The 16,293-nt window shown below is 57.9% G+C and overlaps 1 protein-coding gene across 5 annotated transcripts in view; it reads right to left on the bottom strand.

Moving 5' to 3' along the window:
• Positions 1-16,293, bottom strand: part of PREX1 (phosphatidylinositol-3,4,5-trisphosphate dependent Rac exchange factor 1) — a 193,616-nt gene that overhangs the window by 26,077 nt on the left and 151,246 nt on the right. For all 5 annotated transcript variants that reach the window (XM_077167406.1, XM_077167425.1, XM_077167416.1 and 2 more), the window contains 9 exons: positions 15,449-15,521; positions 11,108-11,250; positions 9,632-9,724; positions 8,691-8,839; positions 7,128-7,213; positions 4,578-4,714; positions 3,708-3,828; positions 1,417-1,604; positions 524-682 (listed from right to left, as the gene is read on the bottom strand). In XM_077167406.1, the coding sequence (XP_077023521.1) occupies positions 524-682; positions 1,417-1,604; positions 3,708-3,828; positions 4,578-4,714; positions 7,128-7,213; positions 8,691-8,839; positions 9,632-9,724; positions 11,108-11,250; positions 15,449-15,521 (1,149 nt within the window). The remainder of the gene's footprint in view (positions 1-523; positions 683-1,416; positions 1,605-3,707; positions 3,829-4,577; positions 4,715-7,127; positions 7,214-8,690; positions 8,840-9,631; positions 9,725-11,107; positions 11,251-15,448; positions 15,522-16,293) is intronic.

The raw sequence follows: 16,293 nt of genomic DNA, 5'->3' as shown, positions 1-16,293 counted from the left end.
CTCACCTGCTACCATGTCTGCATTTAGGCTGCTCCTGAGCTGTCCTTGGGGAACCCTCCCTCGATCCACGAGGTCTAGGTAGGGCTGGCCCCTCCCACCCCAACTCCAGGGTGGACACACGGCTCAGGCCTGGCTGGGCAGATCACCCCACTCCCCTGACTGGCACAGGGCTGGACAAGTAACCCAAGTTGAGCCCGTAAGAGCCTCTTGGATTTTGGCTGGACCCACTGAGCTCCCTTTCACTGGGGTGGCCAAAGCTAGAACTCCTGAGAGATGACCTCACCATACGAGAAGGGCCTGCCTGGGAGTAAAGCCTCCAGACAGGAAAATAAAGTCAGTAGGTGGAGAAAAGCCAAGTTCTGGTGGTATCTGTTTAAGCACCTGGTTACAGCCATGCCTGAAGTCCACCCTGGAATTTCGGGTGATAAAAGCCAACAGGTCCTCCTATTTGCTGACGCTAAATGGGGGTGGCTGAGCCCCTCTGTGCCTGGCCCCCTGGCACACAGCGTGTGAGTGTGGGTACCTCCTGGTAGCAGGCGATCCTCTGGCTGATGCTCTCCAGCTTGGTGTCACAGGTGCTGCGTTCGAAGTGAGACATGGTTACCATGTTTTTGTTCAGGGCCATGAGTCGCCCACAGTTCTCCACAAAGACGCTGTCATCGGCAGCAAAGGCCTCAAGGATCTGCAGAAACGTTCACACCTACTGAGCATTTGCTCTGCATCAGGATGGCCCTTGGCGGTTTCCCTGCACCCACCCGTTCCTGCCTTGTCAGACCCCCCTGAGGTCAGGTCCACCCCTGGCTAAAGGGATAGGGAGTCAGGTTTCTAAGACGCATGCCAACCAAGGGCGGGACACGGACTAGAATTCAGAGACCATGTGAATTCTGATCACATGGGAATCAGGATGCCTGCCCCAGGGAAGAGAAACAGCTCCCAGGGCAGGGCAGAGGGGTGCGGCAGAGGGGTAGGGCAGAGGGGTGGGGCAGGTGGTGGGGCAGGGGGTGGGATAGGTGGTGGGGCAGAGGGTGGGGCAGGGGGCAGAGGGTGGGGCAGGGGGCGGGATAGGTGGTGGGGCAGAGGGTGGGGCAGGGGGCGGGATAGGTGGTGGGGCAGGTGATGGGGCAGGGGGCGGGATGGGGGTGGGGCAGGGGGCGGGATAGGTGGTGGGGCAGAGGGTGGGGCAGGGGGCGGGATAGCGGTGGGACAGGGGATGGGATAGGTGGTGGGGCAGGATGGGACAGGGTAGGGTAAGACAGGGGTGGGGTGGGTGGAGGGAGGGTGGGCAGAGCAGGGCCAGAGGAAAGTGGGGCAGGGCGGGGCAGGGCAGGTAGGACAGGGCAAGTGGGCAGGGCAGGGCCCAGTGGGGTGGGGCCCAGTGGGGCAGGGCGGGGTGGGGCGGGGCAGGGCCCAGGAGACCTTGGCAGTAAGGCTAAAGCAGCCGCGGGGTTCCACGATCTTCTCCAGCACGTGGCACTTGGTGCCCGCCGTGCTCGTGTACTCGTAGATGACGCCGTGCTCCAGGTGCGCGTTGTCCACGGTCAGGCTGACCGCAGGGCAGTCCTCGTGGAGGGTCAGCTGGGGACCCAAGGCCTGCAGGGTGAAGACTAGAAACCAAAGGGCAGGCGTCACTCAGGAGGGGCTACCACCCCACAGTCGCCAGGCCCCGACGCCCGCACCACTGGCCGCCCCTCCTGACGGACGGGGACACGGAGGCTGGGCTTTGCCCCGTCCTCACCTCCTGCTCTGATAACAACAGCCCGACTATCCTTTGGGGATCCACCCTTGTGCTCCATCTCAGTCTTTAGGGTTCAGGGGATGCTGACCCCACCTTCACCCCACCCTTCCTGACACCCTGTTCCAGACTCAGGCAGGGGCACAGGCCCCCAGTCAGCAGGTTCCACCCCCATTCACAGTGACCAGTCAGGAACAAGCATGGGGCCCAAGCTGGGCTAAAGAGACTCAAGGCCGGGGCTTGGGCTGGAGCTATAGAGAAGAGCAGGCGTTGTCCTCTTCACCTAGATTCCAGGCTGCCAGAGCCGAATTGGCAAGAGGGGAGTAGCACAGAGGGAGCTGAGTGAGAGCCGACAGGAAGAAAGGCTCCTGGTGATACTTCCCAGGAGCTGGACCAAGCTAGACCTGAAGCCTGCCCTCCATTCAGACCTTCCAGTTTAGTGAGCCAGTAAGTTCCCTTTTTATGTGACCAGTTGGTCCCAATTAATGAGGGCCCAGAGAAGTTAAGCGACTTCTCAGAGACCACACAGTGAGGACTGGCATTCCTGGGAGACAGAGCAGCCACCGCACCACAGTGAAATGCTTTCCTTCCCCCTCACACCACGCCCACCATCACTCTCTCTCACCCTCAGCCATGCCACGACAGGTGGTTCTAGGCTCTGGGGCTACAGAAGGGAATAAAACAAACAAAATCCCTGACCTCATGAGCTTATGTTCTAGTGGGAAAGACAGAGGGAGAAAACAAATAATAGTATAACATATGTCAACTAATACCCGCTGTGAAGAAAAATAAGATAAGGAGACACAGAGAGCCGGAGAAGGCTTATTAAATGAGGCTACTCAGGGCAGCCTCTCCAAGGAGGGGACATCTGAGCAGGGAGCTAAGGGAAGTGATGAAAACGAGCCACGTAGATATCAGGAAGAAAGCACTGAAGAGAGAGGAAAGAGCAAGTACAAGGGTCCTGGGACGGGAATATGTTTAGTGTTTCATGAACAGGGGGCTGGAGCGGATGGAGCAGACATAGTAAGAGGGAAGGTGATGGGAGGTGAAGCTGGAGAGCCAGGCTGGAGCCTGCAGGTCTTGGTGAGAAGGCGAGAAGCACCGGAAGATTTAAGAAGAGGAGGGATGTGACGTGACCCGGGTTTTAAAAGGCCATCTCTGGTTGTTTTTGGAGAACAGCCACAAGCATGGGGTAAGGGGGAACAGGGAGTAGGATGCCACAAGAGCCCAGGTGAGAATGGATGGGGCATGGCGGGGGCGGGGTACAGGTGGAAGACAGAACAGCCAGCTGGGCTCACAAGCGACGTGCAGGGAGACGAGAAAGAGAACACTCTCGGAGGAGTCGGAGGCTCAAAGCCTGAGCATCTGTCAGCATGCAGTCAGGAAGCCCAGGTGAGGAAGAGGTTTCAGAAAAGCTCATGAGTTCAATTCTGGCCATGCAATGTCCGCACTGCTCCTGAGGCATGCAGGGGAGGCCCTGGCTCAGGGCAGAGGCCAGGCTGGAGAGGCAAAGTGGGCGCTTGTGGCCCCCTCCGCTGCCCACAGCCTGAGCCCTGAAACCTGGGGGGCTGGGAGGAATTACAGTTGGTAATAAGCTGACCCTAAAAGAAGAGAGCCCCAGATCACCCAGGTGGCCCGATGCCATCACGGGGCCCTAACTGGGACGGCGGGATCAGGGCAGAAGCACAGCCAGCAGCGTGGGGTGGTGGCCCCTGCGGACATGGGGGTCAGAAGGGCCAGGAGCCAAGGCAAGAGGCGGCCGCTGCCCAGATCCAACCCCGTGAGACCCATTTTGGGCTTCTGACCTGCACCGCAAGGTGATACATGTGTTATTTTAAGCCACCCTGTCTCTGGGGATTTGGTACAGCGGCAACAGTGCACTAAAGCATTGTGGACGGCACCGACGGGGGCCGGAGGAGGCGGCGCAGTGAGCAGGGCCCTCCCTGCAGCTCCCTTGCACGGCCCCTTCCGCTACCTGGATCAGGCGGGCTCTCCTCCCGGACTCCGTCAGGACTGGGCTCCTCGCCGGGGGCCCCCTGGCCGGCCCAGGCCTCCTGGGCATCCTCGTGGGAGCGGTAGATCCACTGGTACAGGCCCTACGGGGCAGAGGGGGGCACCTGCAAGGGCCAGCCAGGCAGCGGCACGCCGACCCCGACAGCAGCCCGGGCGGGACGCGCGGTCACCACCATGGAGATGAGCGAGTGAGGCCCAGAAGGGAAAGGGAGGCGCCAGGATTTAAAGCAGCACCTGATTCCAGAGCCCGGGCTTCTGCCCACCCGTGACCCACCTTTGGAGAGACACCAAGATTCCACCCGGAACTTTCAAGAGGGGCCCCGGCCCCGCTCTGCCCTCCCCACCCCACCCCACCCCAGGCTAGGCCCCGCATGGATGCTGAGGAGGAAGAGTCTTTGGAAACGTCCGTCTCCGTCTGAGCAGACGGCTCCATGGGAGTGGAGACGGTGACACTTCCACGTCCCCTGGGCCCAGGACGTGGCCAGCATGCAGCAGGCCTTCAGTGACCATTCACTGGAGGGCCCAATGAATGAATGAATGCGTGGATGAGTGAATACACCCTCTGCCAGAACCCTGCCCACCCCTGCCCAGTGTAACACCCCTTTTTACCACCAACACGACCACGTGCCCAACACGCCTGGTGGGAAGGGTGGGTCCTGTCACCCTAGGCACAGCTGGGCGTGAGGTTTCTGACCTGGCTCCCCCGTGTGAGCAGGCAGTGACACCACAGCCCTGTGGACCCTCAGGCTGGCCCAGGGAAGGGATAGTAGTCCTTGGCCCACTCCCCACCTAGCAGGGCTTCCCAGCTCCCCTTGGCTGCCAGGGAGCTCACCAGGGACTCTTCCCGCCGGCTCCGGAAGGCCTGGAAGTGCTCCAGCACCTCTGTGGCACCATCACTCATCACACTGTTGCCGTTGACCTTCAGAATGCACTGGCCAGCGCACAGCCCCGCGGCCGCAGCCTCTGAGCCTGGGGATAGGAATGCGTGAGCTGGGGGGCAGGCGGCCAGGGCCTGGGCAGCACAGGAGAGGACAAGGTGCAAGGTGAACGCTGCCCACGGACCCCTCCAACACCCATCCATGCCACCCTGCAGCCTCCCTCCAACCCACCCGCTGGGCACAACAGGGACCGGCCCAGGCAAGAAGCAGTCCAAGGGCAAGCAGTAAGGACGAGAGGAGGCAGGGTTTGAAACCAGGCACATGGAACCCTGGAGCTCACTGCGACACTATGGTGCTGGGACCAGGGTCAGCCCGCGTTACAGGGAGGAAACAGAGGCTCCAAGAGGCAGAGTGACTCTTCCACAGTCACAGGGCCGGAAGGAGCCAGGCTTTGAGCCCAGCTCTGCAGACTCAAACGCAGGTCCTTTTCAACTCTACCACGATTCCCACAATCAAGCGCCCAAGAGTTTTGTGTGGTTAATACAAAGGAAATGCAAACAACTGTCAACCTTTGCCTAAGTCTGGTTGGTGTTTTGGTGACAAGCACTGGCCATGCAGCCCCGGGGCCCAAACCTGGGCTCAGCCCCGGACCATGTGACCGGCAGCAAGTTCCTTAGCCTCTCTGTGCCCCGATTTCCTCATCTGTAAAATGGGATGCTAATGGGGTTCTCGAAAGATTCAGTAAGCTAAAATATATAAAGCATTTAGCACCATGCCTGGCACATTGTAAGTGGTCAAGGAATGTCAAGGAACATTAGCTGGTTATTTCTCTGTCTGGTTCACCTATAAATGCCTAATCTTATCTGGAGGTACTCTAAGCAGGTTTCTCAGCCTCGGCACTTATGACATTTCAGGCCAGGTAATTCCTCCCTATTCTATGCATGTAGGACGTTGAGCAGCTTCCCTGCCTCGACTCATGTGATGCCAGGAGCAGCCGCCCTATCCCCGCCAGAGATGACAACCCCAACATCTCCACCGCTGGCCAGTGAGCACATGAAAAGATGCTTAACGTAGTTCAGCATTAGGGAAATGTAGATCCAAACCACAATGGGGTACATCTCATACCCACCAGAAGGGCTACCATTCAATAAAATGAAAATAACAAGTGTTGGAGAGAATATGGAGGTATAGGAACACGCACTCGTTGTTGGCAGGAATTAAAATGGTGCAAGGTCCTTGGAAAACTGTTCAGTGGTTCCTCAGAAAGTTAAGCATAAAATTGTCACATGACTGGCAATTCTACTTCTAGGCATACACACAAAAGAAATGAAAGCAGGGACTCAGACAGGTATTTGCACACGGATATTCCTAGTGGCATCATTCATGATTGCCAAAAGATGGAAGCAACCCAAGCGTCCACAACAGATGAGTGGACAAAGAAAGCGGGGTCTCTGCACAGTGACGGTATTTCAGGAGTGAAGGCCCGAAGCAGCGACAACGTGGATGAACCCTGAAGACATCATGTTGAGTGAAGTAAGTCAGACACAAAGGACAAATTTGCATGACCTCACTGATGTGAAATAATTAGAACGAGAAGACTCCGCGTCAGAACGTAGATGACAAACCAGAGGCTAGGGCGGGAGCAGGGAATGGGGAGCCAATGCTAAATGGATAGTTTCTCCCCAGATGACAGAAAAGTGTTAGAAATGGGCCGTGGTGATGGCAGCACATTGTGGACGTAATTAGTAGTACTGAGTTGTATATTCAAACCCAGCTACAAGGGGAAATTTTAGGTTTTGTATATATTACAAGAATAAATTTTTTAAAAAACCATAGGACTGTATAATACAGTGAACCCTATGAAATATAACTAATATTTACAATTATAATAATATCTTTTCATCAATTGTAACAAATACTAATGGAAAGTATCAATAACAGAGAAAATGGTGTGTGTGTGTGAAGGGGATATGTGAGAATGCTATATTGTTTGCATGATTTTTCTATAAACCTTGAAACTTCTCTAACAAAAAAAATGAGTGTCAAAAAAGGGGGGTGGCCCTGGGTTCGACTCCCGGTGCCTGTCCATGCAAAAAAAAAAGGGGGGGGGAGAGGATGGCCCTTAGACACGTAACATTTGGGGGCCCCGTGTTGCAGACCTACTCAATTCCACCTCCAAGCAGGTGGAGGTATCGTTGGGCCAGAGTGAGCCCACATTCCTGCCTGACCTCCATGCACTTCAGCCAAAGAGCAACAGCCTGTCTTACAGGGAACCCGTGGTTTTCCGCCAGTCCTCACCACCCCCTATCGCTGCCCCTCGGGGCACTTCACCCATCTGTAACCTGCCTGACCCTCCAGGCATCAGAGTTTGCAAGCCCCAACCTCCAGCAGAAAAGACGGAGATAACAGGGCCCGATCGGGAGGGACCTGGTGGCCATGGTTTGGGTGTTAGGGAACTCCCACCCAACTCCCCAGGCTCCCCGCTCGGCTCGGCGCCCACTCACCTCTCCCCACAGCGAAGACGCAGGGCGGGGCCGTGCCACGGATCTGGAAGCACAGCGCCTGGGGCTGGTCGGGGACTTTGATGACCCTGTACCAGGAAGAAGCAGCGAGGGACAGGCCGTAAGGAAAAGCAGCATCTCGTCCAGGAGCACTCGGGCCACCCAGGGAGCCCCCGGCCTCTGAGACTTTGTGGAAATCCAGCCCCAGAGAGCAACATCCCCAGGCCCTGTGGCTGTCCAACACAGAAGGGGACACGGTAGGCCAGAGCTCAGGCACCAGGACTTCACTTGGGCAGAACCACAGGTCTGGCCTTGGAGGTTCAGTCCAAACACAGACGTTTCGGATGTCTGATCCTTCTCTTCCCTCCCTATCACTGCCCCGTCCGAAGGCCTCTTGGAGACCACAGCAGCAGCTTATTCAATAAGTACACACGGGCGTCTGAGAAGTGACCCCAGAAAAACGCCCACACGGGTGCCTGAGGGAACACACTTGGCAAGGACAGGGCTTGGCCATTCTCACAGGTAGATGGCCAGTCGGAGCAGGCAGCCCTACCCAGTGCCACAGCTGTCCTTGACACTAGGCCTTGAAGGCAGCAGTCCACCCCATGCCCAGGGCCTGTGGCCTCTCCGTGCTGCAGGCTCGTCCTTCCCAGGCCCCTGCCATGTAAGACCGCACCGGAAGCCTGTGCCCCAGCCCCAAGCATTTCCAGAAATTTAACCAGGCACACTGCAACTTCCTAATTTCTGCCACATCCATATACCAACCAAACTATCCATACACAGGCTTGCCTTTTACTGAAATAATTTTACTTAAAACATCACACCCATAATAGACAACTCATAGAGTTTGCTTCGAATCCAAGGGAGACACGAAAGCAAAATGCATGGGTTTTAAAGTAGAAAATGCTTCTGCTTCTCCTATACCTGTAACCAATACCCAAGCCCAACTCAGCAGCCCTAAACGCTACCAGCTGGGGCCAAGCCACCAGCTCCTCCCCACTCTGCCCCTGACAGTCTCTCCTCCCCACCAGGCCTCGGTCAGCTCACGCCCGTCTCTGCCCCGTGTCCCCCAGCACTCCACGGCTCCTGAGTGGGCACAGGGCCCACAAGGCCAACCAGTCTGCCTGCCTCTCGTGTGCTCTGCCCCAGCCACGTCAGCTCCCTCACTACTCCTGAAACTCATGCGGCACAGTCCCACCTCAGAGCCTTGGCACCTGCAGCCCCCTCGCCCCCTCTGCCTGGAAACCCCTTCCTCCAGAACCCCCCTCGACTCCTTCAGGCCACCCCCAAGCCTGACACCCCAGCCCTTCCCTGCTGCCCGCAGCACCATCCCTCCACCGGGCTCAGTTCACACCCTACTTCTTCATCCGCTCCTCCCAGTCTCTCCCTCCACCCCCGGCTGGACTCTGTGAGGGTGGAAAGGAGGAGGTGTGTCCATCCCAGCAGCCCATGCGGCACACAGCGGGCATCGAGACAGCCTGCGCACGAGTGATGGAGCCAGCACGGCGTCGCCTGCCATGCCGCCACCTCCCACACCTGCCTGTGCCGCTGGGCGGGGACACTCACTCTTTGGCCTTGGTGGCCACCAGCAGGCGGAGCGGGCGGCGGGAGCTGAAGCACTGGCCAAGGAGGGCTTCCACCTCGGCGAGTGGCCGCAGACACACGAGGTCCTCGTTGATGGAGTAGATCTTCCTTCCCGCCTGGAGGCCGGCCACCTGGGGCGGCAGTGGACACACACGCAGCCGTGACCAACTCCCCATCAACCCGCTGGGGTCACCGGCCAGGCCACGCAGTGCTAGCCCCGGCGGTCAGGGATGGCCAGAGTCAGCCACCACAGCACCCGGCCCTCTGGAGTGTGCAAAGAGGCCCCAGGACCCAGGTCTGGCTAAAGACCTGAAGGGAAGCCGCTGAGGGCCCTGAAAGAGATGTCCTCCCAGGAGGGATGCTGCAGCCCGCCCTGCTGCCTGCTCGGTGGTGTGGGGACAGGAAATCAAGAGGCAGCGGTCAGCTCACCACCGGGAGAAGCTGGCCAGAGATCCAGAGATGCCCACCCCAGCCCCGGACTGGCTGCCACCTTCCTCCCACTTCTTATGTCCTGGGACAACAGAGCCCCCAGGAGGAGAAGCCGGGGCTGTGGGGTAGGTGCGCCTGCTGGCCTAGGGGGTGAGCGCAGCAGTGCCCCTGCGCCCCCACCTCACAGCCCCAAGAAGCGGGAGGCCCTGCAGACCCCCACCTGCCCCCGCCTGCCCCCTGCGGCCTCCCACCCGCCCCCCGTGACTCTCCTGAACTGCCCTTCTCTGCCCTGACCTACAGAGGCCAGCAGCCTCACACCCAAGCCGCGGCCCCTTGCGGCCCCATGTCCCAAAGTCCAGGGCGGCTCAGACCCTGATGGTCTCCTCAGGGCCAGGAGGCGGGGGGCACAGCGAGGAGGGCGGACAAGCCGGGCCTGGACTCAGTTTCCCCATGTGGACGAAGGGAGGCACCACCGGACAGTCGAGCGGCCTCACCTCAGCCAGGGAGCCGCGCTCCACCGACTTCACCACCACCGCCTTATTCTTCTCCTCGACGTCAAAGCCGTAGTCCCCCTCCTGCGGCAGGATCTGAGGGCCCAGAGTGCGGGGTGCGGTGAGGGCGAGGAGGGCCGAGCCAGCCCCGCCCGGGCTGCAGGGCAGGGGCCCAGTGCAGAGGGGCAGTGGGATGAGAAGGGCAGCTGGACGCACAGCTGTCCAGCCACACCTGCCCAGGACACGGCACTTGGCTCTCACGGTCCTGCCGACTTGTCTGTGATGGCACAGCCTGACCCCCTCCCCCGAGGGCCTCCCCTCCTGTGCCACAGACTCCCCATCTACTCGAATACAGTAGGCGCCCAATAAACATTTACCATCATGATGATAAAACAGGCCTAAGGGGTGTGAGGAAAGGAAGAGAATACAGGGGGGCTGGCAGGGGGGCTGGCAGAGGGGCTGGCAGGGGGTGTCAGGACTCCGTGCATGGGGGGGGCGTGGTGGATACAGGAGCAAATGTCTACTGAGCAGCCCCTGTCACAGAGGCCACGTCCCCACTGGGGCTGGACAGAGGCGGACCCTGCCCTTGGGAGCTAGAGTCTACTGGGGGAGACAGACCCAAAAAGGCAAACGCAAAGAAATGCAGGATGTGACAGAGGGAGCAGTAAATTGTGTGAATTAAAATAAAGCGCTGAAGGGGTAGAACGAGGCAAGCACACAAGGCCCCACATGGAGCTGGGGTGGCTGGAGGGCAGGTCGAAGGGAGAGGAAGTCACAAACGTAGGTGGGATCTTGTAGGTCAGGATGAAAAGTGGATGTTACCCTCGGTGTGAAGGGAGCACGGAGGGCTTTAGCGGGAAAAATGGGACACGGAGAAAGAGCAGCACCCCAGGTACTGGGCAGAGAAGCCCGTATTGCCGCAGCACATGGAACTGGCTTCCTGTCACTTGGTCCTCGGCTCCCACCTGGCTGTAGCAAGACCTCCCCTCTCCAAGCCTCTCCTGACAGCCTGCAGAGGGCCAGGCATCAGGACAGAGGCCACCACTCATTAAACAGTGTGTGGGGTCCAGGCCGAGCAAAGACCCGAATGGACTGGCAAACGCTCCGCCTTAACTGCACGGATGTTTACAGCCACTGGACATGGACAGGACGCTCAGTCGTAAGACCTAAAGTGTGGGGCGGGTAATCTCAGGAGACCATCTCCTCTGCACAGCAGCCGCTGGGGGTGAGGGGGAACAAGGGAACATGGAAAGGAAAGGGAAGGAGGCCTGGCGAGCCCAATCTCTTTTGGAAGAGGGGAGTCTTGGCCAGTGAATTGGCCTGGCCGTCTGGGGTGTCACTACCCACAACACAGAAACCCCCGTACTCCGCGGTGCAGACTTAAGCCTTCTTCTCTGGCTATAACGCAAAGGCCACCCAGCTCCAGGGCTTGCCTGTGGGCCCGGGAATGAAGGGACGGCCACGCAGCCCTGCCCCTACCAGCAGGCGCTTGGCCAGGATGTTCTCCACGAGCCTGAAGTCGCTGCGAAGCTGTTTGCTCTTGCCGCCGGTCCCTTCCATCTCCTCGTCAGCGTGGAAGCGGAAGTACTGGGACTCGTCCTTGAACTCGCTCTTCTCCAGCACTGCAAACCCAGACGGAGAAGCGCGTGGTCAGGGGCACGGGGGATGCTGTAGCCATGGCTGCCAACTGGCAGCTGAGGGCGGCAGCCGGCCCCTGGGTTGGGTTTGGCCAGTACAGTGTTCTATTACAAGGGGAGTCGGGTGCCAACACTCATGTATTAGGGTATTTCACGTGAAAATCTGGCTTCCTGACTTCTCTTGGAACATCTGAACTTGAACCACCGGCTATAAATTCATACCACAAAGCCATGTGATAAAAACAGTATGGAACTGGAGGAGAAACAGATACACAGCTGGGAGAGAAAAGAAGTCTCATAAAAGGACCCACGTGTTTATGGGAATTTGGTGATGAATAATCACAGAGAATCCGGCAGGTGGTGAAGGGAAAACAGGCTAACTTAGGGGGAAAATAAAACGGAAGCCCTACCTCACTCCACACACAACAATAAACTCCTAATGATTAATTACATAAATATTAACTGTAAAGCTAGAGCTAACAAAACAAAATGTAGGAAAATGTCTTCTTTGGTGGAAAATGATTCCATGTTCAAGACTCCCCCCCAAAATGTTAACTATAAAATTAAGGACTTGTGTTCAATAACAGGTCCACAGACAAATGGCAGGTTCAAGGTGGCTGCAGCATCTAAAACCAACAAGGGGCTAAATCTAGGATATAAAAGAGATTCCGATAGCCAACAAGAAACATCCGAGAAACTCACACAGGGTACGAGCAGACAGGGAGACCCAAATGGACAGCGAATGTGTTAAGAGGCACTCAAGCTCACTAGTGACCCAAGGAGATGATCAAGAGACACTCTACCCCAGGGACTGTCACTGAGCGCCTCCGGGCCCAATCCAGAACACAGCCGTGCTCACTTGCTGATGGGACATTTGCAGTTGTGCCCATGCCATGACAACAGAGACAAGCAGTAGTGGCGGAAGCTGTGTGACCTACAAGGCCTAAATATTTACCATATGGCCTTTCACAGAAGGGTCTGCTGAGCCCCGTTCCAGGACAAGCTAGGAAAATGAGCAGACATAATCCATGACCACTGACATGTGATCTGAGGCCCGGAGCCTCCACCATCTCGTGGTGCCAGGCACGCAGACAAGGAAGGAGCTGCTGTTTCCATTTGACGTATGGGAAAACTGAGGCCCAGAGGGGTTGTTACCTGCTCAAGGTCACAGGTGAGCAGCAGAACTGCCTTACCCAGGGTCTCCTGGACATCCCACCTGGGTGGTGAGACAGGGGCAGGAACAAACACAACCACTAAACGAAGGAGGAAACGAGGCTTGGTGACATCGGAGGCAGGGCCCCCCAAAAAAGAAAAACCAGCAGCCTTAGCTAGTCCTCATGGTCCCTGAGAACAGAGGCCCTGATTGATGGAGAGACTCAATGAGAAGCAGCAGGAGACTTTGCTTTTCCCAGGAACTTTCCCAGGCACACGCTACCTGTTTGGGAGTGGCTTTCTCGGGCACCCCCACTACCTCGTTGGAGAAAAGACAAGCAAACTGCTGCTTTCCAGAAGCCAGGCCCCAGGGCAGCCCCAGTTTCGCCTCCAGTATAAACGTTAAGAAGATTCACGGAGCAGCACAGTGTTGTGTCTTGGCTGGAAGGTCTGCAGAAAACCGAGAGCCGTGGAATTCCAAGGCCGGGGCTTGCAGGTGACGCCCACCTGATCCCACCCTCGGGCCCGGTAGATGGGGCGCCGACTTGGGCCCAGCTGCTCAGCTCCCAACTCCACACCCTTTAGCCTCTCCGAGCCCCAGCTTCCTCATCTGGGGGTGTCATCAGAACCAGCCTCCAGGGGGCTCTGGAGATTCCATAGAGAGCCTCAGTTTCCCTCCTGAGCCTACAGTGTCACCATGGCTCCTGAGTCGGGCAGGGTGGGGTGTCATGGGAGGCACTGCAGGAGGTGGGGCGGGGCCCCTACCGGCCCCCCACCCTCGCCCCCTGCTCTGCTCGCTAACCTGCACTGGGTTATAGCCACCAACCCAGGATCTGGCCCACTCCTCTCTTCGCCTGTTTTGAGTTCGTGGCAGGGAACAGGGTACAGGGGTGGCGCCCTGCAGTTTCTCCCCGAGTCGCCTGGGAGCTGCCTCTGCAGCTGTCTACAGCCGCAGCCTTCCTGGAACAGCAGCTGGGGTGGCCCTGGGATTCCTCAAACCCACAAATGAGAGGTTCTGCCACTGGGAGGGAAAATGCTGCGGGGTGCAGAGCAGGTTCCAGGAAGAGGGGCTCTGGTGAACTGAGCAGGACAGACAGACAGGAATGCCCTGGGCTGCCCTTGGCTGGGCCTGCCCTGCCCTTCTCAGCTGGGGAAGCACTGGGGAACAAGACCTAGGCCCACAGAGCCGCTGGACTATGAGCTCAGAAGAGGGGATGGCAAGGTCTCCGGGTAAAGATGGGGAAACTGAGGCCCACAGAAGTGCCTTGCCTCCTGGCTACAAGGCAGGGGAAGGCCCTGATGTGCCTCAGGGCCCAGCACACCCTCTGCTCTGCTAGGGATGGCAAACCCAGCACTTAGACCACGGGGCCAAAAACCTATGGTCGGGGTGCACAGGTGGTCAGGCAGGTAGAATGCCTGCCTTCTGGCGGGAGACCTGGGTTCAATGCCCAGACCATGCACCCAAAAAAAAAAAACCCTATGGCCAGCTGCCTGTCATTGTAGATAAAGTTATTGGCCCACAGCACATCCCTGCACAAAGAAATCTGCCTCGGCTGCTCTGTTACGTGGGCAGCGGGGTTGAGCAGTTGCAACTGAGACTGCAAAACCCTAAAATCTGTACCATCAGGCCCCTTCCAGAAAAAGTGTGCTGGCCCCCAAGGTACAGCGGAAATCAAGAGAGAGAAGTGATGAAAAGCGCCGTGTAATGTCTCCTGATCCGACTGCTTCCCACACTCCACCCTTGTCCCAACTGCCCGTCCCTTCCTACAGCCGCAGCGACCTGACCCCACAAACACCCAGCGGCCTGGCCCTCCTGCGGCGCCCACCATCCTCAGGGTGGCACGGAACTCTCTCAGCACCCACGCGCTTGGGCATCCCGGGCAATTGCTTATTCCTTTACTCATCGATCACACACAGATATACTCAGCATGAGCTTCAGGGGCTGGGCTTGTCATGTCTCCCGAGCCTGGCGCAGAGCCTGGCACATGGAAGGCACCCACTGGACAACAGGAGGACACGGGAGAGACACAGGGGTCAGTCTAGCAGGAGAAGGCTCTCTTCAAGGGGAAGCCTGGCCTGAGTGGAGAAAGACGACGGAGGGACAGGGGCTGCTCCTCCCAGGACGGCTGGAGGGGCCTTGCCAGGCAGCATCAACTGTGTGGAAACCTGGGATGAGGCGAGGGGGCCGGTTAGGCAGGGGCCATGCAGAGGCCCTGGGGAGGTTCTGGAAACAGGAGAAAGGTCCCTTCACTGGGTTACGAGCCTCCCTTCCTTCTCAGAGAACAGTGCCACAGGGCCACGCCCAGCCAGCTAGGGAAGAGAGTGGGGACATGAAAGCAGGCAGCCTGGCGCCAAACCTGGGCCGGACTTGCCATGTCCAGCTGCTTGGCTTCATCTTCGCTGGTGGGGATGGGGTCACAGCAGCTCAGAGGGCCGCTGTAAGGAGGGGATGTCCACCTAGTCCTGACCTGTTTCCAGGGGAGCCATGTTCTCTCTCCTTATCCCACTTCCTGCCTCGGGAATCGTGAAGGACCATCCACCTCTGTCCCTCCCACTTGCTTCTCCCACAGGAAGGGGCAGGAATGACCCAGGAATGGCCCAGGAAGGGCCCATCAACTGTCCTCACAGGGAAGCCCAGAGGCCAGGCCACCCTGGAGGGGTCACATCTGATGCAGGGAGAAAGGAAGCCCACTGTGACTCGAATCCAATTCAGTTTTCCAGCCAACCTTTACAAGCTACTTCGGTCCCACCGGACAGCTGAAGTGGCCTCCCGATCAGCACCGAACGTGGGAGAGGGCAGGGGGGCTTGGGAGCTGCCCCGAACCCTAGAGGTCTCCTGCCGCTGACGTGGCCCCAGGCCGGGTTCACCCACCAACATCCCGTGCAGCTTCCAGCCAAGCACATGCTGTCTCCAGGCCTCAGTTTCCCCTCCCTGAAAACCGGCTGGGGTACCCGGGTCCCCACCAGGACTGACATCACGGGAAGAGGAGACCTGGGAGGCTGGGTGGGGGCTGGGGTGGGGGGGGCTTACCGTGGTGCATGAAGCCGTTGTTACACAGCCCCACGCCGAGTGCCACCGCCTCCTCCCGCGTCTGACAGTCTCCCTGGAACGAACAGAGGGGAGGGCGTTAGGGGGGCCAGGGGGGCAAAGCCCACCGCCAACTGGAAGGCAGGCTCCCCAACGGCAGGTATCTTTGCTTTCTTTACAGTGGTATCCCCAAAACATGTTTGTGATTACTATTAAGTCCCAGACAAGAAAGTTAGTTCATGTACTTGTGATAATGCTACAAGGGAAAATGGAAATTTTAGGTGGAAAACGCTGTGGGTTGCCTAGGAACAACCGTTTCCCTGATCCTTCCATAAGGAAACTCTGCTGTTACAGACAGTAACGCTTCTATCTATAGAACTACTTTCTCCAGAGTCTCCTGCAACTAGAGATGGTCAATGAGATACAAGCAAAAATCCCATTGCCCATGGCCCTTCCTTTCTCTCCTCCTGCCTGGAAGAAAGATGTGAAGGCTGGAGCTCTCACAGCCATTTCAGACAACGTGGCCTTGAAGACAAAACAGACGTGCCAGAGACGGCAGAGCAGGAGAAAGAGAGTCAGGTCCCTGGTCACATCACACAGCTGCCCCACCAGCTCTGGGCCACCAACCTCTGAGCATCTCCTGTCCAAAAGAAAAATAAAATCTTAATTTGCTTCAGCCTCTGTCGTCAGGTCTCTGATACCAGAAACCGATTTCAACTAACTGACCCAGCTCTAGCCAATGCAACACCCAGGGAAGCTTCCCAGGGGCTTCCAGAAATGCCCTCCTCCTTGATAAAAGGGGAAAACAGCAGCACCCCTTCTTGTCCACGGGGGACATCGTGCCTGCA

This window comes from Tamandua tetradactyla, chromosome 1, assembly GCF_023851605.1.
Source record: "Tamandua tetradactyla isolate mTamTet1 chromosome 1, mTamTet1.pri, whole genome shotgun sequence".
Taxonomy (NCBI): Eukaryota; Metazoa; Chordata; class Mammalia; order Pilosa; family Myrmecophagidae; genus Tamandua; species Tamandua tetradactyla.
This window is presented reverse-complemented; position numbering and strand designations above follow the sequence as displayed.